The 23,639-nt window shown below is 35.2% G+C and overlaps 2 protein-coding genes and 1 long non-coding RNA gene across 6 annotated transcripts; 1 reads left to right on the forward strand and 2 right to left on the reverse strand.

Annotated features, from left to right (window-relative positions):
* Window positions 1-272: 272 nt before the first annotated feature.
* Window positions 273-9,042, forward strand: LOC105171850 (uncharacterized). 4 transcript variants are annotated; one of them, XM_020697090.2, is made up of 9 exons: window positions 438-640; window positions 1,500-2,434; window positions 2,769-3,405; window positions 3,509-3,571; window positions 4,946-5,146; window positions 7,349-7,431; window positions 7,954-8,053; window positions 8,171-8,269; window positions 8,724-9,042. In XM_020697090.2, exons 1-9 carry the CDS (start codon window positions 638-640, stop codon window positions 8,784-8,786), a joined length of 2,184 nt encoding a protein of 727 aa, XP_020552749.2. In that variant the 5' UTR covers window positions 438-637; the 3' UTR covers window positions 8,787-9,042. The 4 variants fall into 4 exon arrangements, with proteins under 4 accessions (XP_088742226.1, XP_020552749.2, XP_088742227.1 ...); XM_088886100.1 differs by lacking the exons at window positions 438-640; window positions 7,349-7,431; window positions 7,954-8,053; window positions 8,171-8,269; window positions 8,724-9,042 and adding an exon at window positions 273-421 and having other exon boundaries at window positions 3,509-4,951; XM_088886101.1 differs by lacking the exons at window positions 7,349-7,431; window positions 7,954-8,053; window positions 8,171-8,269; window positions 8,724-9,042 and having other exon boundaries at window positions 438-614; window positions 3,509-4,955.
* A 428-nt stretch (window positions 9,043-9,470) lies between these two features.
* On the reverse strand, window positions 9,471-10,445 carry LOC105171849 (uncharacterized). Its single transcript, XR_016067946.1, has 2 exons — window positions 10,113-10,445; window positions 9,471-10,062 (listed from the first exon to the last, which is right to left on the reverse strand). It is a non-coding gene; the product is annotated as an uncharacterized LOC105171849 (long non-coding RNA).
* A 5,676-nt stretch (window positions 10,446-16,121) lies between these two features.
* On the reverse strand, window positions 16,122-21,923 carry LOC105171848 (3-ketoacyl-CoA thiolase 2, peroxisomal). Its single transcript, XM_011093093.3, has 14 exons — window positions 21,765-21,923; window positions 20,788-20,864; window positions 20,582-20,666; window positions 20,363-20,489; window positions 20,138-20,236; window positions 19,971-20,038; window positions 19,325-19,432; window positions 19,169-19,246; window positions 18,940-19,072; window positions 18,763-18,859; window positions 17,976-18,099; window positions 17,790-17,898; window positions 16,690-16,773; window positions 16,122-16,591 (listed from the first exon to the last, which is right to left on the reverse strand). The coding sequence occupies exons 1-14, from the start codon at window positions 21,858-21,860 to the stop codon at window positions 16,482-16,484; spliced, it is 1,395 nt and encodes a 464-aa protein (XP_011091395.2). The 5' UTR covers window positions 21,861-21,923; the 3' UTR covers window positions 16,122-16,481.
* Window positions 21,924-23,639: the final 1,716 nt, after the last annotated feature.

Below are 23,639 nucleotides of genomic sequence, written 5' to 3' on the forward strand. Positions count from 1 at the left end.
CCATTTGGGCGCCACATCAACTTCTCCAGCCAATCACGATCGAGCCCCCAATTTAAAAAGTCACATGTATTGCATGTGACTTTTTTCGGCAACCCACGCATTTTTCTGACCAAATTTGGACTGAAATTAAGAATTTTTCAGTTTTACGGGACCAAATTAAAACTCTAGAAACGTACAGAATTAAAAAAGAAAATAACCTATAGTTAGGGGACGAAAATTGTGATTAACCCACCATTTTTTGCAATCAATCTTTCCATGCATTGAAAATATACAATTTTAACCATCCAGAAACAAAAAAGGAAATGAAAAATTGATTTGATAGGTGAAAAAATGGCTTTGGTATGATGTAATTATCAAACGCTCACAGTTTTACTTTGATTTCATCATGCTCTTGTTGTTGAGATTTTAAGGGATCTGAAAGGTACGACTTACAATTTTTTATCGTCTTTTCGGCCAATTGTTGTTCATTTCTTGTAAAGTCTTCCGGAAAGTTTTGAGCTTTTCCTCATATATATCTTCTTCATTTGTTATCTTTTAAGGATGAGTTGTAATTTTAGAATTGAGTGAGAGTATGTGATATCTCGTGTTTTTTGCCCCCCTCTGCTACCGTTTAGGTTTGATCATCTTTTCCTAAATAATGGTAATTATAATATTCGAAATTGTGAATGCAGTGTTTCAATCGATCTATTTAATTGGTATTGTTGTTTCCCAGGTCAGATAGGTGTGAAATTGTCCTTTTTTCTTTTTTTGTTTTATTTCCCAGATTCTTCTTACTCATTCATATTTCTGGGGAATGGAAATAAGAACGTTGAATTTGATATGTCATGTTTTTCAGTTGTTTTGGAATGTTTGAATGGTTTATGCTGGTAATTTAGAATCTTGAATCTGCTACACAGTAATAGTTTATAACTTTATCATTTTTCATTGTTGGAATCCCTTTAAAGGGTTTGACTTGGTTGGTTTCTTTCTATTCTCTCTCTTTTTTTTTTATTGTCTAAATAATAGTCTTTCTGCCTTCTTTTCATACTTTTGAGTCTTCTACAGCATAAGTTATTAGAATTTTTATATTACGACTTTTTCAGATTTGGTGGTCAAAGCACAGGATTCTAAGCGAGTCTGCCGTTAATCATGTCATTCTTGTTGGCTTATTTATGTTGTTGGTTGCATATTTGTGCTTATGTTGTATCTTGCTCATCTTCGAAAAAGAAATTTGTTTCTGAATTATGCTCATGATTCAACCACCGTCTATGCCACTACTGTAGCAAATAACCAGGGTTATATGTAGCGCTATTGCATTAAACATTTATCACCAATTCTTGTTAGTGGCATTAAGGCCCTTTTTAATGAGAAATTCCTGATAAATTGTGCTTGCTTGCCTCTTCTCCTTGAGGCGAAATTGTTGAGATTATGGCGGAAAGTTATACTTCTCAGTTTAATACCGTTTCTTATTAACTGGTAACTATCACATTCATTCAATCTTGCTTTGTTTTAACCTACAGATTATGGATCAGATGGACATTGATCGTGTGATGGACATTCCTGTCACTCCTGATGGATTAGGTACGCGGATGATTGGTGTTAGGAATGGTGTAGAAGAGGAATACCATGATACATTTGTAGTCGGCAGTGGAAGCAGAAGGCCACCCCAGCATCCTCCAAAATATCGCAGCAGTTCCAGCAATTCTCTGAACCCCATTAGTTATGCGGCTGTTGACGTGGAAAAATCTCTCTCCTCTAAGAATGCTGCTCTATTTCGAAAAGGGATGACTGAGAAGAGTCCTAGCTCCAAAAGCCATGACACTACTTATCATCAACACCTAAAGATTGAAAAACCCTGTAGTTCTAGATCATCTTCTGACAATTTCATGGATCGGAAAGTAAGTAATCTGCGAAGGCCTGTATCTGGAAATGCTTCCCCTGGTGAAGTGACTGGAAATTATCCAGCTGAGTTTAGAACGAGATCTAAATTAGCGAATGGGCCTTCTTCTTCTCATGGTCTGGCAAATAATCCAACTGGTTTTGGCATTGCCAGCCAAGCAAAAAATGCTATGAGTAGATTTGATTTAAATGTTGGTTATGGAGATAGGATTGCGCGTAATGGCAATACACAAAACAGACCTGGCAATAATGGTTTTCCATCTTTTGATCCCACTGCAACACCTAGAGTAAATAGACAGAAGAGATTGGTACGAAATGGATGTATATCTCCAAATAATATAGCCAAGGCAAAACAGGTTAGGGAAACCACTAATGGTTCTGTAGATATGAGGCATAACAACAATGGTTCTATGACATCTATTCCAACGCCTGTTTCAATTGACATCAGGGAATTCATTGCTGAAGATAACAATTCTCACACAGTAAAGGGGAAAGGAGTGGTAACTCAGCCCCCACCAAAGGAGACTGATCCAGGAAACAAAGATTTACATAGCAGGTATATGTTTTGTATATCATTTAGTTCACACAAAAGTTTTATTTTCTTTTTTGCATCCAACTATGCATGTAATAAGGAGAATCCTGTCCTATGAGCTCAATCTGCATCAAAAGAATTGTCGTCATCTATCTTTACAACTGTAGCAATGTAGTTGATTGACATGAAAAACTTACTTCGTAAACCTGAAATGCAGTTTCAATTGTCATTAATTACATTTTCTTAATTTACAAATACAATTGACTTTTTGTTTTCTGAAAGTGGCCTTCTTCAAGTTTATTTGACTACATTATTTCATTCTAACAAAGATAATTAAGAAAAATTTATGTTCTTGCAGGAGCTTTAGAAGTTCCAATGAGAAGGTTGTGGAAACCAGTTATTGCACCAGGAGTGCAGGTAAAAGCATTGAAGAAACAGGTGACTGGAGAAGCAAACGCAATGCGACTAAGAAAATGAACTTATCATCATTTGTTGTGGAAAAACTTGTTAGGGAAGTAGATGTCCCAAGACATGCCAGTGAACACCATGAGAACATGAGGGCAAGAAGAGAAAAAGGTGGCATGGAAACTACTGATAACTACCCTAAGGATAAGAATGTTTATGTTCAACCATTAAGACAATCAACATCCAAGCCTAGGGCTCAGCCAGGACAATTGGATGGGCATTGTTCTGTTGTGACCACATTCACCACAAAACAGAAGCAAGGATCCACCTCAAGGTGTTCCACTTCAGTCTCTGGTGATCCAGAAGTTGTCTTTCTTAGTTCATCGGCAGGACCATCAAATTCAAGATCAACTTCTAGTAGTATGGAGAATTCACAGACAATTATCGAGGTTGGTGAATTTTCTCCTGAATTAGGACGTAATTCCCATGATGAAGATGCTAGATTGAGACAGGTTGAAGCGGATGAAGTTCTGGCTCGTGAACTTCAAGAGCAGTTTTACAATGAAGTGCCTATTCTTGGAGTTGGACAGGTACATTATTCTGTTTTATATGTCTAAACATTGAAATTATTTTTCATGAATAATTAGGCACTTAATTTTGTCTATATAGTCATGCTTTCCAACTTGACAACAGGTTGATACGCAGATCGCGCTGGCCTTGGAGCACCAGGATGATTCTGATTATGCATTTTCTAGGGCAAGTTACCGTATACTGGATATAGTATTTTTTGTTTTTGTGTGTGTGTGTGATTCATATCAATACTTTGTTACTACAAGCATTTCAAAATTATCCTTTTATGTACTCTTGATGGGTATCCTTATATGATTATTACAGCAAATTATCTAATGGTTTGGCTTCCATTTCATTGCATGTAACTGTAATATTTTGCAATCATTTTTTTTTTTTTGGGAGGATACAATTGATATTTCTAAACTTTCTTTTATTGTTAGATGAATAGATTACGATTTCTAAATTGTTATGGTCATGTGAAGGATAGATGTCTCTTTTGGTTCCAAAAACTATACTTTTTTGGTTCTGCTTCTATGGGATAATGTATTAGCTATTTCTGTCTGTACACATGCGCATACTCAAATCTCTTCTCTGCAACTATAAGCATGTGCTTTTCTAATGTGTTGAAGGTAAATAAAGAAGATGAAGAATATATTGGTATCTGGATCCTGGTTTCTTGAGTCTCTTTTAATTTGATTGCTAAACAAGAATAAAGTTGTTTAATGTATCTGTTGGGGCGAACTTAATGGTACATTGTTATCTTTCCCTTGCAAGCAATTGTGGTGGAAAATTCTGAATTTTAAGTTGACTCTTTATCTCGACTTGAATTGTCTTTATTTGGCCTGAACTCATCTGGAGACAAAGTAATGCATGTTGTTTGATTGTTGTTAATTTTGTTTGAATTCTGGATCTCTTTGCATTTGTCGGTTGGATATCTCCTTTATAGGTAATCCATTTTAGGTTCTGCCATAAGTGGTGGTTCTTTTCATTTATGGAAAAGAATGAGAGGCTTGTCTTCTTTCTGATTGGTTTTGTTTCTCCGGTCTTCAGAGGATTAATTTGTGTATGATAGCATAAAAACGCAAACAAATCCGGCAGCATGGAATCAGATTGCTTGGTTCTATCTATCCGTCAATCTATTTCTGTATATATGAATGAGTATCCTCTCCCTCTCCCAGCAGCCTTTAACCTCTGTGAGATTTTTGTAGCATAGAAAGTCTTGTGAAAAAAAGAAGTACAAAGATGATTGTGTTGTTTTGTAAATATGAGATGAAAATAATTGATTGATGAGGTGAGATTCTCTAATGACATGCTTGCCGAAGTCTGTATTATATTTTTTAATCTTCTGCATTGGGTAAAGGATATTGGGAGTCCTTATAGGTCTTATCAGAAGGTTGTTTCCGTATTTCAGATCTTGTGCAGTTCATGGTAAAGTTACTCGCATAAACATGCACAAAGCTTGATTAGTTGTTTTCCTACTCGAAATTTCTGAACCATTCCCAAAATATTGAAATTTAAGTGATTTGCTTTCTAAATTGTGCTTATGCATGCTCTTTGCAGAGAGGTTCATTGAGATCTAACTCACGGAGACAAAGACAATCTCGGCCTCCTTCAAACCGTCCTCGTCGAAGGTCTCAGGCTCGAGCTTCTACATCAAGAAGAATGACAAGGCTGAGGGGTCGTTTTCCTGGACAACCCCGTAGTCTATTGCCAACTAGAGGAGGGAATTCCTTGTTTCCCGCCAACATGGATGCTGACATGGTAATTGTGCTTTTATTCTATAATTTGTTTTATATTTGATTTTGGCGAGACTTTGTTGAATTGATGTTTTGGAGGTGTATGATTAAGGTATAACGACTAATGTTTGACCAAAAATTTTAGGATCAGATCTTTTAATCTCCTTATAAAATGAACTCTACCATTTTAACATTTTAGCGAACTCTTGGAATTTTTTGACTATATAAATTACAAAGTCATTATTATGTGTGTCCTATAAGCTCCATGAGTTTATTTCTCAAAACACATCTGGAAGTTATTTTTAATAAGATGTAGTATCTTATAAGTTCAAAAGTAAGGTTAGGAGCGTATAAGTTGTTCGATATGAAATTAAAAATATGTCTGTAGTTTGATATGTTTGTTTTAGGATATTACCTTAGCAAGAATCTCATTTACCCCCTAAGTTATTGATAAGCCTTCAGCTCCCTCTCCATGTTTTGGACAAACCTGAATGACCTTGTAAATTAAAGCAATATTGAGAAATAACTTGTGGATATAATTGGTAAAATATACTAATTCACTTTATTTTAACAGCACTTATCGTACTAATCATTTTTTCTCCATTGGGTGAATTTCTTTCTTTCTTCCTTTTTTTTTTTTTGCTTTATGTGCAAGCACTCGTGAATAAGACACCATGTAATATTACATTGCTTTGTGGAGGCTTTCTTCATTTATGGTGAATCAAACTGAAATAATATGGATAAGAATAACTTGATTCTGTTGGTATTTATCTGTTACACAAATTAATAGTGTTTTTTCTAAAGATTATTCTCACAACATAAATATTTATAATGCAAAATATGTAATTTTCTCTTTAATAATGTTATTCCATTATATTATATTTTCCTAGTCAAGATGTATCTTATTGTATAAGAATGAAGAAATGTAACCTTTGGAAAACAAATTAATTTATTGAAGTTTTATTTCAGCGCTTAAAGGATGAGAGATTTTCATTTAATATGATGATAAATTTGTATTTGAATATTATTCATTCCATGCGTAAACATGAGGATGTCTTTGACATTTAATCAACACTTGGAGAGGAGTTGGGATTCAATAACTCAGGGAAGTAACTTAGGTTTTACTCGCCGTTGTTTGGTATGTAATAGGTTCAAAACCAGCGAATATCGTTTATTATTCTGCCTTTTCCTTTCTTTCCTTGTGTTTATGTAACCTTTTTTATCAAAACATCTCATGCTATTTTTCAGCGCTGACTAAGTTGGTGTGATAAATTTATTTGTTCTCTTCCAATGGGATGCAACCTACTTACTGTGAAACTGAAACTACAATTTTGAGAAAAAACTGCATGGCAATTAAAAATTAGGGTTAAGTACACTTACAGCTCCTCTGAACATGAGAAAATTACACTTACCCCCAAAACCACACTTACACCCCTTTGGAAAATTTTATGTTTACAGTTTACTCCCTTTCGTTAAGATTTGGACAAAAAATATTGAAGTTAGCAAGAAAACTCACATAAATTTTCAATGTTGCCTCTCATTTAGCATTTTCATGTATATTTTTGTACTTATAAGAGGATAAATGTAATATATATATAGAGTGAGGTTAACATCATTACATTTATTAAATGGAAATAATAAATGAGGGATAAAATTGAAAATTGATATAATTATTTTGCTAACATTAGTATTTTTTCGTCCAAACTCTAATGAAAGAGGGGGAGGGCGCAGTGAATTTTTGGAGGAAAAGTGTAATTTTGTATTTTCAGAGGTATTCTAAGTGTAATTAACCCTAAAATTATTCCAGAAATATGTAAGAAATTTGCGAGTATAGATGGGCTATCTGAACAAAGTCTTTGAGGGAGATTTTCTTTTGCATACAAAGTTTAAGGCTGGATTATCTATATGGAAGAAATTATTGGCTGTAGCTTATATATTAGGATTGACCTGCAATAGCTAGTTGCTTTGGGATTTTCCTTTGATGCACCAAACAATGCTGATTAATGCATTATCTGCGGTGAACTATATATTTTGAAGCTGCTTGTTGTGGACAGCCACATAAAGTATGCAACTTCTAGTTGAACGAATGAATAATATTCAACCAACTTTTACATGCAGAATGATAGGTTACTTATTATTTTTGTTTTTGTTTTTAATATTCTCTGTTGTATGCTCTAGATCCAGCATAAAATGTAGTAGTTGCTGAATGTGATTTTACTCTTTTCAGAGACATTTACTGGGAGCACTGGAGACCTTAAGTGACTTGGGAGTGAGCAGTCGCATCCTTCAAACTCGGCGTAATTTTAATGAGTAAGAAATATCTTTTCACCAATCTGAGTAGTGAATAAGCATGTGATCATATTTGCGTTTTAGTGAAATACTTTAAACGGCATTCCATTGATAACTACAAAAAGAACAGACTTGCATTGCCTTTCCTTTGTGGCCTGATAATCATTCAAGTCTGCTCTCAAGCTAAGAATGTTCATTCCTCTTCCTTATCTAGAACAATTTTGTCCGTGGAACTAATTTTTGTTATGTTGTAAGGGACTATAAGATTAAAGCCAATCCCATTTTCTGATTTTTTATGTTCTGCCCTTTTCCACCTAAATCCGTGTAAGTTTCAAGCCCCTAGCTTCCTCGAAAATAGAAAAAATTGTTGACATACGTAACTAGTAGTTTGTTTCTGAATATGATGGATATTTATTCAAATGTTCGAAGATGAGAATCATGAGATGGTTTATTTCATTATATCTACCAAAGTATGAAATTTTTCGTTACTATTTGAAGAGAAGCTCAGCAAGATTTTAACTTCTCTTCCCGATTTTTGCTTAGGAATGATTACGAAATGTTATTGTCTCTTGATGAAAATAACAATCAGCATGGTGGTGCATCTGTTCATCATATTAATGGCCTTCCACAATCGACAGTTCAGGTAATCATCTTAATGTTTACCTCCAAATGATGTAATCACCCATGATGAGGTCAGCTGCGTTTAAGCATCTCCAAGAACATCATGGCTAATGTTGATTTTCTGGATCTTTTTCTGCAGACTGATAATTTTGAAGAAGCCTGCGCAATTTGTCTTGAAACTCCAACTATTGGAGACATTATTCGCCATCTCCCTTGTTTACACAAATTTCACAAAGATGTATGATTTTTAGCATCTTTTTGCACCCATCATTCTCCTAATTCCACTGTGCGCATGCAAGTGTATATATATATATATATATATGAATAATTTATACAAATATACTCCCCCTTCCATTTTCTTTTTTGAATTTCCCCAAAATAAGGCACCATTTTTCTCGAAATGAACCCCCCCCCCCCCAAAAAAAAAAAAAAAAAAAGTATTATCCTCTTGATCTAATTAACTAAACTTTACTTTTTCAATCTTCACCCAAAACTCTTATTCTGGTGAAATATCAAGTTATGGGACAGGCGGGAGTATGTAGGTAATTCCTATGTGTGCATACATATCCTTGTGCACTTGCTTCACCAATGTGTTTATGTACACACCTTGTGTGCTCGTGTGAGGACACTTTTACTTCCATGAAGTATATGTTGGAATCACTAACGCATGACGTCCTCTTCACTTGCCGCAGTGCATTGATCTGTGGTTAAGGCGGAAACCATCTTGCCCAGTTTGCAAGTCATCAACTACCTGATATAGTCTTCTCACCTGCTGACTTCTTGTGAGCGTCCAGGCAATAGTATGCAGAGACGTAAGTTTTGGTTTTGGATCTTATTTTACTGCACTGTAGCTTTTCTGAAATGCAATGGGAACGGTTGCTGAACTTACATATTGCAGAAGATGTATATTTTTTGGTTAGTGTGGAAATCTTCTGCTAGCGATTAAGGTTCCATGCGTGTTGATTCTTGACGTTTCTTGATTATATATGACAACTATTGACTTGGCTGGGATGAAGGGGACCTTTGTACTTCTGTCTTCCGGTGTTTGTGAGTATTCTGCTGCTCCCAGTGTCAACATACCCTAACTTTTGGTGAGAATTGTAGTTATAATTTTTTATTCACTACGACGACTTTCATTGGGATGACTACTTTTTACGTTTTTTTTTCAAATTTCTGCTATTAAAAAATCCAAAAACAGTCAACGGCAAACCCGGAAAATAGATGTGAAAATTAAGTACACCACTTCAAAATTAAAAAAGTAAAAATTGTATGTACACTAAAAGCGTTCAATTACAAATTTTTTTCCTTTGAGCAATATATCGATTTAATTAATATATTAATTTACTACAAACAACAAATTATAATAATTCTTGATTTGTTATAAATTCTTGCCCCATCTTAAAATTACTACAAGTCTCCCTTTTTTTTAGATGAATATGTACTCAGGTTAATAGGCTAAATCACCAAGGATTACACACTCCAGTCCCGGAGGAAGACAGGAAGCGTCCCCCTCCTTGTTCGAAGCACACCTAGCTAAGAAGTCAGTTGCCACACCGTTTAACAAAAGGAAAAGAAACAGAGTCTAAAAGCGAAGAAAAGAACCTAACATCTGAGTTACAGAAAAGTCTAGTTCAGGAGAAGAAAGCTTGTGCAAGAGTGTGCTGCAGTCTCCTTCAAGAATGACGCGCAACCACCAGTATCTACGAGCAAGGCGGATGGCCTCCCTTGCCGCCAAATCCTCAGCCAACTCCGTCGATCCACCCCTGTTCAATCGAAGAGATAACCAAGCCAAGCACAAACCAGCAGCATCGAGCAATAACTCCCAAACCTACTGCCCGTCCTCCATCGAGTAGTCCTCCGTCAAAGTTGATTTTTATGCTATTAATGGGAGGATGATGCCATGAAGTTTGATGCTTCACTGCAGCAGACACGCCCTTTGGATTTTGCGACATGAAGCCAAGGAGATAGCTTTGAGCAAAGCCAACGACTTCAAGAGGGAGAAGGAAATCCTTACGTGCAAGTTTCATATTCCTAATTCAAATAGTCCATAGACAGAGCTGGAGTATCAATGTCAGACCAACCTTGGTTAGTTCTGCCTTTGTCCCTCAAATCGCAGGTCTTGGAATCATTCATCACAACGCCGTTTTTCCTATCTACTAATAGTCTTTCCAACACCTTGATTCTGTCCCTCGCTTTCCTACCAAAGGGCGCCCCGAACTAGATAGTATAGCTCGTGACTTGACAATAATGCAATGGAAGTATGAAAATAAGCATATTTAAATTCTAAATCGAAAGGGAACTAGTCCCTTAATTCCAGATATTGCGTAAAACAAGCTTGAAATAAAATAAGTGGCTATTGTGATAAAGAGTGACGGAAATATAATTACGAAAGTTACCTTTCCAATTTGAAGACATTCTTCAAGTTTTTCTCCTCTAACCTTGTGCTCACACAAAAACCAACGAGATCTCCTCTACGTCGAACACGCAATACACCACAAGGTGGTCTATACAAAACCTTGCTAAAGGTAAAGTGTATATAGTATAAGAGATTTGATTATACTATTAACTTTAGGTTATTAAACTCAAGAGAAAGTTGTTCTAACTTGAAACTAGTTCAAGAAGAACAAGAATAGCGAGAAAAGAGAGGGAGAATGAGAGGTAAGGATGATTAGTGTGAGAGGAATAGTAGTGTTGTCTTTTGTATCATATACAAATAACATCTACACAAGCTTATACACTATAAACACACAAGAGACATCTCATGTACTTGTTGTATATATACATATATACATTGCATGTGAAGTAAAAAATAAGTACAATGTTTTTCCCCCATAGTACACTACCTACTAGTACCATAAGTACTCAAGTAATAACTTCATCCTTATAACCTCATACACACACACACACACACACACACACATATATATATATATATGTATATATATATATTCAAGCTAGGACTACATATATCCTATTGGGTTTAATTCAAAAAATAAATTAAACCCATCGGCTTGGGCCTCCGTAGAATAAGTCCAATTAATTCTTAAAAGAACAAATGGAATTTATTTGATCTTATCAAATAAATTTTAGCCCATAGCCTAATTAATTAATTGATCAATTAATTGAGCCTAACCCTATTTATTTGATCTTATTAAAATACAAAGTCAAAACTCTACTTAATTGATCCTATTAATTAATTCATCCGGTTCAATGAAACTTGATCTTAGCAAATAAATTAAACCTAACCCAAATTTAATTAATCTCATCAATGAAATCTTGGGTTTCCCATCACATGGGTTTTTTCATTTAAATGATCATATTATTTAATCTTTCAAATAATTAAAACACTTTAAATTAATTCATTCCTTCTAGAATTAATTCATAATTAATTTTACTACTTCCTTTAGTGGTGTTTTGTGTGACTTTGTAGGTTCACCCTCAACTAAACTTGGGCTTGTGTCAATATACAATTAATTAGAAAATATTTTTGCGCTAGATTAATTAAATCATATTTAATTAATTGCTCGCGATTAACACTTAATCCGAAAGCACCCGTCACCGTAGGTGGTCGTCTTGCAACGGTTCATGACACTAGAGAACAGGTAAAAATGGCGTGAACCTTAAGGCTACCGAGTGTCATACGGGTAAAATCCTTCCATCGACCATCTCCCGAATTTAGTCTAGGGCATGAAATTGGCCACCGGTACTCATCCTAGACTAGAAATCTATGTTATTCTGATTATGTTTCTCCACTTGATCAACATACAAAAATAATTTCCTATTTGATCACCTGTTGCGACCACAGACTCCCAGAAGCACAACACACATCAGAACGCATAGGAGATAGCTATCATCTCTTAGAACTCACCAATCTTCATACACGCTCTGACTGATCTGGAACAAGGCTTTTGATAATCATATCAGAACATGGTCATCTCTTACCATGCTCTAGATACAGTCGTCCCATGTATGAGACTCTGTGGATTCTTAAGTCAACTAAATCCCATACTATTGGAGCCGAGGAGTTCAACTCATACCGATCAAGCCTCAGGGATTCTCATATGACGATGCTCCGCGAGTTAGTTTAATCGGCTTGACAACCTTTGTCAACCACCACTGAAATTGCATAAACGTCGTATGCTTATCGCCTATGAAACATGACACCCATCTTATGGACTCAATATTTAGTGCAAGTCTCAATAGAATCCTCGATACCCATTCTCAAGGCTCTTGACTTGAAACATTTCAGATCCAACCATCGAAAGTTGGTTTCGTAGTTGTTATCAAATGCGCAACCCAACTTTATTGGTTGATTAGTAATCTATGGGCTTTGTTGCAATGTATGAAAATTACATGAGTAAGAACAACAAAGTAAGGCAAAATGAATGCTTACTCTCATTCATTTAATTCAATATTACAAAATGAAAAGAAATTGCTTAAATAGGTTACAATATAGTCAATTTAATTAGCTTTCTAGTCACCTATTCTAACATATAATTGTGCACTAACCGTGGCAATCTTTTTCCCCAGTTTGGACTCGGCTCCAAACGACCATGCTCTAGTAACACTATCTTCAAAGGCCTATTTTTGAAGCCAAACCGCCTCAAATCAAAAGCATTTCAAACAGCCCAATAAGTCCCATTACGCCGATGGCCGAAGCTCCACTAACAGCGGGATATGATCAGAATATGGGGACTCAATGTGATTGACGCGCGCCTCAGGGAAAGCTATGGACCACTTGGCACTGGAGCAAGCACGATCAAACCTCTCACGAACTATATGTGACTCCTGTTGTAGGACCCAAAAGCCCAAGTCATGAAGACCACATTCAGTTAAACAATTACGAGAATTCCATATTTGCCACTCTGCTTGCATAAGACCACCTTCTTTTTCATAATAGTCAAGGATTTTATTGAAATCCCCTGCACATAACTAAGGTCGTACCGACTGATGATGTAGCCGACAGAGGAGCTTCCAAAAGTCAGCTCGTCTACTCGAAACAACCTCACCATAAACCCTGATAAAGCGCCACCAGTCACCCGCCTCCTCCAGTCGAATAGATGCATCAATATGGTAACTCGAAAAAGATTGAAGCTGCAGCTCTACTGATTTCTGCCATAACAGTGCCAAACCACCACTTCTTCCCCTCGGCTCAACACAACACCCAAACAGATTCAACCTTTTTTTTAACATTTCAATCTGCTTAGAGGAAAACTTAGTCTCTGCCAAAAAGACCAAGTAGGAGTTATTAACTCGGATAAGATCCCAAAGTCATTTAACTGTCCAAGGGTTCCCCAGTCCTTGATAGTTCTGCACTAGAAGACCCGTGACGCTCGGTGGGGCTGCGAAACAACCTCCACCATTAAGTTGGAAATGTCAACAAGAGGTTCATCAGTCCTGCTCAGTTTTTTGGAGATAAGAGTATCCTCATCTACTAATTTCCTCTTGGAGAGAAGGCTTAGAGTGAGGGTAGGAGTTGGTACAGTAGTGGGGCGAGCTTTCTAGGTGTATTTTCATTTTTGAGATTGGGATTGGCTGTCAACGAGAGAGATGGTTGAGAAAGGAAGAGGCACGTTGTTGGGTAAAGGCAAGGTTACATGGTCAGGGGGATATCTAAAATGAGCAGAGAGATAAGAGGGCGCGTGAAAGGAGTTGAGACAGCGGACCATAGGGGATATGTGATTGGGGCAGAGATATGTAGTTGGGAACTGGGGGGTTTGTACAGGAGCAATCAGAGGGAATTGAAGTATGAGGAAGAGATGTGGGAGAGGTTACCTGGGTATGTGATGGGATTTCAGCTGGAGGAATGGGAACATGGGGAGACAGACCACCATTAATCATTGGTTGCACTTCTGTTTGAGTATCAAAATTGAAGAACTCCCAAAATGTGGCACTACCCCTCTTAGACTCAGAGGAAGAGGCTGATACAGAATTCTGGCGAGAGCTGAACCTGGGGCGAAACAACTGTAACTGAGTTTGGAAATTCCTATTCTGCACGAACCGAGTTCTAGAATCAGCACGAGTTACGGCTCGGAGCCAAGGACCATACAATCCATTGTTGCTAAGGTTAACAAAAAACGGCCTGAAAATGTGATTCACGCCACTTCGAGATATGTCCATTTTTCCCACAAAAGTAGCAAAAATTAGGAAGTCGTTCATAGGTGAATGTCACTGTATGTTCGTCTCCCAAAATGATTTGGATCTTTAAAGCCCTTGATAGAGGCTTCGTGACATCAATAGCAACGCCAAGACGCATGAAAGAACCCCTAAAACTGAGTCCTTAGGATGATCACAGTACTTCAGGTGACCAATTTTCTCACGAATGAAGCTAGCAATATCAGAGATTATCTTTCCTAGCGACAAACCTCGAATTTGAACGTGAAATTACACCAACTAAGGTCCACATCAACCGAGTTCTCATCTTCCAACACCTTAGCCAACACATAAGGTTCTTCTCGAAAATCTAGGGACCACTCTCGAGCACCCAGTCCCGATCAAGGGGATGAAAGAACTTCAGCAGAAAGTGACCATTATCAATGAAAGTAATCTCCACACCTTTAGTTGGATTCAAAGATGATTAGAGAATAGTTTTCAAGGCCTCAACATAGTATGGTTTATGTGACAAAACGCAGCCACCAGTGTGGAAACCAACACCTTTTGGGTCAGAATGCCAAATTCCCCAGCATAACTACACCCGTTAAAACCAAAGAACACCCCAAACGAGTCAATTCCACCTCCATCAGAAAATAAACAGAGCAGGTTGAGAGCACCCCCAACCGTGGCAACAAAGAGCACAGAAAACCTAAAAGGAACCCTACGTAAGGACCAAAATAGCTTAGGCAGAATTTAGCAAGTTGTAAACAGCAGCAGCTACTATAATAAGAAAGAGAACAATAAGGATTGCTAAAAAACAAAAGGGGAAAGACAAGACATAAAGCAGGAAAAGCTGACAAAAAGGACAATTTAATAAAAAAATAGAAACAAGTAGAGGGGAAAGCACACTAAAATCTTCAGCTAACAACAGCAAAACTGATGATAACGTCGTCCAACCGCCTTGAAGGAGCATGGGCTCCACCAAACCCTAAAAAAGAGAAAAAAGACCACTCATAAAAGGGGAGGAACTCTGATACGAGAGGAGGTCCAATGATTACAAGTCTCCCCTTTAAAGTTACAATATTGATATTCATATTCATACTCATATTCATATTGAAATTTACAATATTCATGTTATTTCTCCTTTAAGCTTGTAGTTTTGCGTCTAATCTTAAGACCAACGTCTTACCGTATTCAAATTGTCATTATTTTTTGAAAATTGCATATCTAGACAATGGCTTATGGCAGAAATGATGTTTCATTTTGTAAGCTAATTGTTGTTGCATGCAGTCTCAGCTAGTATATAAAAAAAAATTGTGATGTGAGATGAGAATTTATGATAAGAAAAAACAAAATCGAAATAAAGAGTAAAGTGGTAGAGAAAACAAATATTCTAATTATAAATTTATTAAAAATATAAAAATTTACTAAAGAAACAAACATGGAGAAGTTTACAAAGAGAAAAGAATAATGAGTGAGAGAAATTTTTTATTAAAATTGTGAGATCATTAAAAATTTTGAAAGTACTATTTGGACCAAATTTGTTTTTAAAAGGAAAAAAATAAATCAAAAAATATATTTAAATATTCAAAAATTGAAACGATAAAAAAAAATTATAATAGTATAAATTTGTAGGATTGCTTCCGACCATGAAATCAAGTATAATAAATGTAGTGGTCTACTACATACATGATATTGTGACTTTTTTCCGAAATCAAACAAATGAATATGGTACTTAATTTGCAAAAATTCCCACCCTCCCCCCCCCCCCCCCCAAATAAAAAAAAGAATAAAGAAATAAGAGATTAGAAGCATCATTTCTTTTCTTCTATACCAATAATTCAGTCGACAATCATGTTGCATACTCATATAGAGTAACCCTCAAAATTAATATTAGAAAAATAAAATTATATAATAATTTAGTTGATATCAAATAATTATATAATACAAATAGCATGATTTTACAATAAACTTCACTGAAAGATTAACTAAAATAATTCATGAGTAAATCTGAAAATATATTAATAAATTAACACCATTCAACAAAGATATGACAACAGCAGTTTAGCTAAAGCCTAAAGCATCCTGAGAAACAGTATGCTGTCCGTAATCAATCGATCCAAGAACATGGTGCAATGCAAAAGCGTACTATATTTTTCAGCAAGAGCAGAAATATTTGTTTAACAAACATCATCATCTATACCCTGTAGAAACCCTGATTAAAAAGGTGAGAATATAAAAGCTAGGGTTTTTGATGCGACAAATCGATAGCCCTGAGATTCAGTCTGAAGATATTACATGCCATCCTCGACTAAAATTATAACATTATTATTGCAACTCGTGGATAATGGCCGAGATTATTGAGCATCCTTGGAAAGGAAGTTTTGTGTTTCGACCTTACGTACATTGCATAGCTCATCACACGAGTCGCCCCTTTCGAAAACGCCAGCAGCCCCCATTCCGGTGCCTGCAATTGAGATCCACAGAGCAATAAATTGAGAAATCTTGACTTAAAATGCTGGGGTGCATACAGAAAGAAAGAAAGAGAGAGGAACCAAGAGAGACCTATGCACATTGACACGACCCCGAAGCGACAATCTTTGCCCCGACGCTTCATTTCATGCAACAGGGTAGCAACACAACGAGCTCCTGTGTACAAAGCCAATTAAGCATTTATGCTATGATTACTATATGCTGTACCATCATCTTTATACCGTACAACAGAAGCTAAAATAATCATCATTCAACAAGTGATGTGGTGGTTAAACTTAAAATTGTGTCACTACTTTAGACAAATAGATATTACTTAGGTCTCCTTTACTTGACGTGATGGGATTTAAGTGGTATAGAGCGAGCTGTAGCTACTAATACCTGGCCGATTCAAAACAAAACAAACAAAAAATTAAAGATGATTAAGTGGGGTATCTCAATTAATAACTCAAAATAAAGGTCGAGTTAAAGAATCCCTCCACTAATTACATGGCTGTCATTGTAGTGCTAGCCATGCTAAACACTTCAATGCCGCAAGGGTTCTAGCGTGTAAATATAAGGACAATTACACTCCCCTCCCCTAAGGTTTCGTGTAACCCCCTATGGTTTGGGAAATTATATCTAGTACCCCTGAGCTTGAATTTGCTGATATTAGCAAAAAGAAATTGACAAAAATTTATATTTATTCTTAATTGACTTATTACTGATTTTTTGCATGTCAAATAAATCTCTTTATAACCAAATTACCCTAATACGTCTTCACGCGTGAATGCATGTGAGGAGGTATATTTTCAATGATACAAGTGTAATTTAGTTGGAAAAAAATTGTTTGACCTACAATAAATCAGTAATAGCTCAATCGAAGGTAAATATCAATTTTCATTCAAACTTTTTTGTTAATATCAGTAAAATTTAGTGAATTTTGTCTAACAAAGGGACTTATTTATTAGATGAAAGCAAATTTTATGGATGCTAAATGTAATTTTCAAAACTATAGAGAGTCTACATGTAATTAAACCAAACTTTAGGGAGGGGTGTGCAATTATCCCAAAATTAAAGATGACAAATAGACACATTTGATTTTCAAGTAAGGAAGGAACATCGGTATATTAACACTCATAACAAATGTTGATACTTGGGATTGATATTTAGGATTGCGTAAGCATAAGATGTACCTGTTGCACCCAGAGGATGGCCAATAGCCATTGCACCGCCATTCACATTAATCTTCTCGGCGTCAAGTTCAAGCTTCTTACGACAGTATACAAATTGTGATGCAAACGCCTGCTCAGCAATATCATCCAGAATCAAAATGTTTGCAGCACCATGAGCATGACTGACTTTAGGTTTGCAAAGAATACCTCATTTATCTCAAAAAGATCTATGTCCCCAAGTTCAAGACCAGCAGATTTGACTGCCGCAGGAATCGCAACTGCTGGACCAACACCCATGATGGCAGGATCTACACCAACAGCAGCAAAGCTCCTGCAGGAGCAGCACAAAGGAGATTACTCATACTGTGGCAATACACTACCTTTCTATTTATGTTAAACAAAGCTCTGTGTAGTATCACTTGTAAGTGAAAAAACTATATGGGAGACCTTATGCATCTATGAGCTCAGCTTAGAGTTTAGTTCATGAAGAGATGCAATAAGTTACTCAGCAGAGAAATTTATATATTAATTATGTTGAAAACCTGAGATCAACGAAAATGGAGGGATCAAAAGGGTCGAACTATTTGAGCTTGTTCATTCCCAGATCAAAATCAGCCCGTTTACTACGAAGGACACTAGAAACAATAAACTTAACCAACAAAGTCACATGGAAATAAAGGAGGGAGAGAGAGAGAGAGAGAGAGAGAGAAGAAAAGGAAGAAGTCTAGAACTCACAAGAACATGAAATTCATTTAAACCAAAAAAAAAAATTAGTTCATGATCTCCAGGTATTTACTACACAAATGATAGCCCCACTAGCATGTAGAAAGTGTGAATGCATAAGAGGTAGAAGACTCACAAACCATAACCAAAATTATTATTCAAGAAAAATTAGGATCTGAAGAATGTCTGGTCCAGATTTCTCAAAGCTTTTAACTAAGCATGGTTTCTTTCACACTATTCTTGTCATATTACAGTTTGCAAAATCACAAACCTGAAAACTCCAAGGATGGGAAGTCCTTTCTGCATTGCCACACTTCTCTTCATGAGAAGCACAGCTCCAGCACCATCACTTACTTGACTAGAGTTCCCTGCAGTATAGGACATGAACATTAGCATTCGGGAATTCGTGCTTCCAAAAGTAGGAGTTGCAGGAAGCATTACTAATTACCAGCAGTGGTTGAGCCATCCTTCTTGAAAACAGGTTTCAGCTTGCCCAATTCTGCCACTGAGGTGTTTGGCCTTATACCATCATCAACAGATATTGTTACTTCTTTCTCATCTCCAGATTTTGGGTCCACAATCTTTTTCAAGAAAATATTTATCAACATCGGTGGAAGGACAATAGTATCATAGGAACATTGAACAATATATCAAAATTCTCAGCATATCTTTAATACCTTAGTTTTCACAGGTATTATCTCATCCTTAAACTTCCCTGAAGCAGTTGCAGCAGCAGCCTTCTTATGTGACTCAACCTGACAAGAAAGTTTCAGTGACATCAATTACTTAGTCAGCTTGAGTTCACACCCGATAAACAAATATATTCAACTTACTGCAGCCTGATCTTGCTCCTGCCTTGTCACGCCAAATCGATGTGCAACATTTTCTGAAGTAATACCCATTGGAAGAAGACAATCTTGTGCTTGGGCCATTGTTTTCACCTGGACATTGATCACAAGCTACCAGTTGGAACGTTTACTAAGAAAACTTAAAACAAGAAATGCATAAGTGAACATACATAGTGTTTCTATTTGTGTTTTGAGTGTTTTGTTTTGATGTTTTGGAGATAGAGAGAAAAAAATAAAGATAAATAAGTGTGCATTGGAGATAGATTGTATGTTTGGATTTGTGTTTTGAAGTAACTTAAAATATTTTAAAATAAGTGGTGTAGGTTTGATATTGGGATTTAGGTGACAAAAATCACTGTTCATTATCAAATCATATCTATTTTATATATATTTTTATATATAAATATTGTGCCTAATGTTGTATTTTTTTTAGGCAAAAAGCATTGTTCATTATCAAATCATGTCTCTTTTATATTATATATATATAAGTGTATATATATTATGTATAGAAAGTCGAAAAACAAAAAAATACGCAGATAAGGTATAAAAAACACAAAAACAAACATTGGGTGTATTTTATCTTATTTCGGAAAATGCCAAAACATGAAACCAAACATAATGATAGGTTTACCTTTGGATTCACTGATCCTTCCCAGGCCATAGGATTAACAGTCATTGATTCTAACCCAGCACCAATCCCTAATTAAAGGAGCAGCAGAAGTCAGCTAAACAACAAAGTTCAATAAGAACAGTTTTACTTTTATTTCTTTAAAAGCAAACAAAACGAAACATACATACCAATATCATAGAATCCAGCTTTGATAGCTGCAGCTACATCAGCTACAGCTTGAAGGCCAGATGAACATTGCCTATTCACTGTTCTAACAGGTACAGTTTCTGCAATTAAAACAGTCCCATAAAAACCATAGTTATCACAAATTACACTGTGGCTGATATAATGAACAGAGCCATAGAATACAGCCAATGAAAAGGTGTAGGTGGACGCAGACTACAAATGTATACCAGGGAAACCAGCATAAAAAGCAGCCATCCTGCATTCACTTGCTCTCTGGGAGCCCGGTGCCAACACCGTGCCTACAACAATATCCCCAACTTCACTTGGATTGACATTTGTTTTTTCGATCAATGCCTGTGACAGACAGCATCAACACAAATAAACTATTTGGGACTTTTAAGTTCAATAGAACAAAGGATAACAAAGATACAGAGGCAAAAATAAACCCTCAGAACAGGAGCAAGTAAATCATCAGGATATGTATCTTTGAAGCCACCCCTTTTCGACTTGCACAGAGGAGTTCGGTAGGCACTACACCAAGTCAGAAACATAAAATCTTTAGTTTATGGCACATCCATTGAGAAACAATAAATTTTCACCTGGACACCTTATCCCAAAGTCAGAATACGTTATTAAAGGCTAGATTACTTACGCCACTATAACCACATCATCACCAAAGACAGTGGACCTGTGATATGCTGAACTGTCCCCAGCTGAACAAATAGATGCCTGAGAGAAATAACAAAGAATTAGATCAAAGAAAACAAAAACTTAACCGGTACATCTGTATATGCTACTTGCTGCGTCATACATCTTTCACTCGGCACACGTGGAACTGGCATGCAAAACCTCAGAACACAAAACACACGATACAGATAGCATTCCAAAACCTTAAGAAAGTGAGGTCTAAGAGGTAACAAGAAATACCATCTCTTATAGTGACTTCCACAATAAACCCATGTTTTCGCAAAGTGGGAGCAACAATCTTAGATACAGAATAGATTTCATTTCAAAAAAGATTTAAAATCAACCTTATCAGATAAATTAAGGTTTCCAAGCAGACCAGAGGCACAAATTTACGTAATTGCTGTACTTTCTACCATTGAAGAACCAAATTGACATCTGACGACTATAAGAGAACTGGATTAATTTAATCACCAACCACGTACAGCTGAAAACTCTGCTTTCTAACCAACCGCATGATCAAGTGCCTAAAGTTAACACATCTCTTATCTATAAAATCTCAAAAGTTCTTAACCTTTACTGAATATTTAAATCGTCCTACTATTACTATATATGAATGATTCTCTAACAAACCACAGCTAATGATCTAAAAACACCCACTCGAATTCGAACACGAACAGAAAATCTCCTTTTCGAATTTTAACACTTCAATTACTCCACAACAAACACTAAACAAGTCATCACAAGATCAAAACTCATCCAATAAATCACCACAAATATCCAATCTCACCAACAGCTAATCCCCCGCACATATCATAAACCTGAGATTTTCAAAACCTTAAAACGAAATCCAGCTTCTCAATTAAATAACATCTCCAACAAAACATGAAATCAAACCGTAAACAATCGACAGACGACATATTCAGAAAAAATGAAGAAACTCACAGAAATTGAAGAATCAATATCTTCCAGAGAAGACGAAGTGAAGGATGGACGTAGGTGCTGAAGCAAAACCCTCTGCCTCTCAACTGCTTTCTCCATCTCTGTCTTTCTCTCTCTCTCTACAATGTAAAAATGAATCGGTTCGGTGTGGCCTCTCTATATATACACTACGGCACACATTGGGAAATGTGAAACTGTTTCTTTATCTTCAAGAACATGCAATTGCCAAATGTACATAAAAATAATAATATCTCTATCTTTATCCCGTGACGTTGTTATTATTATTATTATTATTGAATACAAATTACCCGTGTTATAAGAGAAGTGAAAACAATTGTCTCGTAAAAAATAAAATAATAAATTATTTTCTATATTTTAGAAAATAAGGTAAATTATTTTTTATTTAAATTATTGATATAGGATAATCTATTTTACTTTTCAAAATATAAGGGGGATAATTTTGCTGATTTTTTTATAGGGGTTTATTTATTCATTTCACATATCACATGGGGTAAATTGTATTCAGCCCTCTTATTATTTAATTAATTTTTTTAATAAAATTTATAATTAATCGAATACTCACATTTCCAATTAAACTTGAACTCATGACCTCAAACAGATTTCAGGTCCTCATTTTTACCTACTAAGGTATGAGTTTCAATTAATTTTTTTAATAAAATTTATAATTGATCGAATACTCACATTTTCAATTAAACTTGAACTCATGACCTCAAATATATTTCAGGTCCTCATTTTTACCTACTAAGGTATGAGTTGCATAATTACCGGGGTGTTTAGGTGAATTTGTAAAGTTTTTAAAATATCTTATAAGATGCTATAAAATATTTTATTATTTTTTTTTCTGAAAACAGCTAATTCTAAAAATAAGATATCAGGAGCGTCGCTACTTAGAAGAAAGTAAGGACTAATGAGTTATTAACTTGTTTTAAAAATCTTAAAAAATTCATTTAAATAAATTACAAAATTATTATTACTAACATCTTATAAGTTTCATAATCTAATTTTATTAAAATATTTTATAAATTTATTCTTAAAATAAAATCTGATATCTTATAAGCTCTAAAAATATAACGTATTAATTTATAAAAAAATTTAAATAAATTTAGCCAAACAACTTCTAATTCGGTCTATAAAGCCGTGTTTGTGGGCAGTTCAACCTAACCTTTGCTAGACTCATTTAATACTATGTTAATTTTGAGTATCAACATCATTCACAAAGTCATCATGTATAGTACTTTATCTAATATTTTTATTTATTATTTTAAATAAAATTAAATATAATTTATTTTCCCGTCATTGTCAACAATCGTCAGTAAAAAATCAATTAAAATTGAATACTACCACTCAATTATAACTATACTACCAATCAATGAGTATATTAACTGAGTCCATAAGATTCAATAAAATATTAGTTTTTACTTTTAATCTTTGGACAAATAAACGTCCAACATCAATTGCAGAGAAGAATTTAAGTGATTTGAAAACGTCAAAACTTTTTTTTTTCTTTTTAGCAAAACTTATTTTATTGGACAAAACTGTAAAACTGCTACGATTAGTATTTCTTTTTTTAATATTGTGATATTTATATTTATATATATATATATATATCTTAAAGTGCGTGCCTCTCATGGAACAATGAGAAAGAATATCTCTAAAGGATACTCTGAATAAATAAATAAGTAAATAAAGTTTTGTATTTTTGTTATAATTATTCTTATTTATATTTAATTATATGTACCACATCTGTCCTTATTTATTCTTAATTACGTTTTTTGTTTTATTTGTTATAATTATTTTTATTTATTCTCTAATATGTATGAAAGGTTTTGTAATTTAAAATTGTCAAAAGAAAACCCT

This window comes from Sesamum indicum, linkage group LG10 (genome assembly GCF_026168435.1).
Source record: "Sesamum indicum cultivar Baizhima isolate 11 linkage group LG10, ASM2616843v1, whole genome shotgun sequence".
NCBI classification, from domain to species: Eukaryota; Viridiplantae; Streptophyta; class Magnoliopsida; order Lamiales; family Pedaliaceae; genus Sesamum; species Sesamum indicum.

What these genes read in the sequence shown, in the direction of transcription:
- LOC105171850 (XM_020697090.2), top strand. An exon ending in AACAAAGATTTACATAGCAG is followed by an intron (nt 2,435 to 2,768) that starts GTATATGTTTTG and finishes ATGTTCTTGCAG; the next exon opens with GAGCTTTAGAAGTTCCAATG. An exon ending in CCAACATGGATGCTGACATG is followed by an intron (nt 5,147 to 7,348) that starts GTAATTGTGCTT and finishes TACTCTTTTCAG; the next exon opens with AGACATTTACTGGGAGCACT.
- LOC105171848 (XM_011093093.3), bottom strand. Translation starts at nt 21,860, where the DNA reads ATGGAGAAAGCAGTTGAGAGGCAGAGGGTTTTGCTTCAGCACCTACGT. An exon ending in TAATACCTGTGAAAACTAAG is followed by an intron (nt 19,073 to 19,168) that starts GTATTAAAGATA and finishes TTCTTGAAAAAG; the next exon opens with ATTGTGGACCCAAAATCTGG. An exon ending in CCCATCCTTGGAGTTTTCAG is followed by an intron (nt 18,100 to 18,762) that starts GTTTGTGATTTT and finishes CTGCTCCTGCAG; the next exon opens with GAGCTTTGCTGCTGTTGGTG.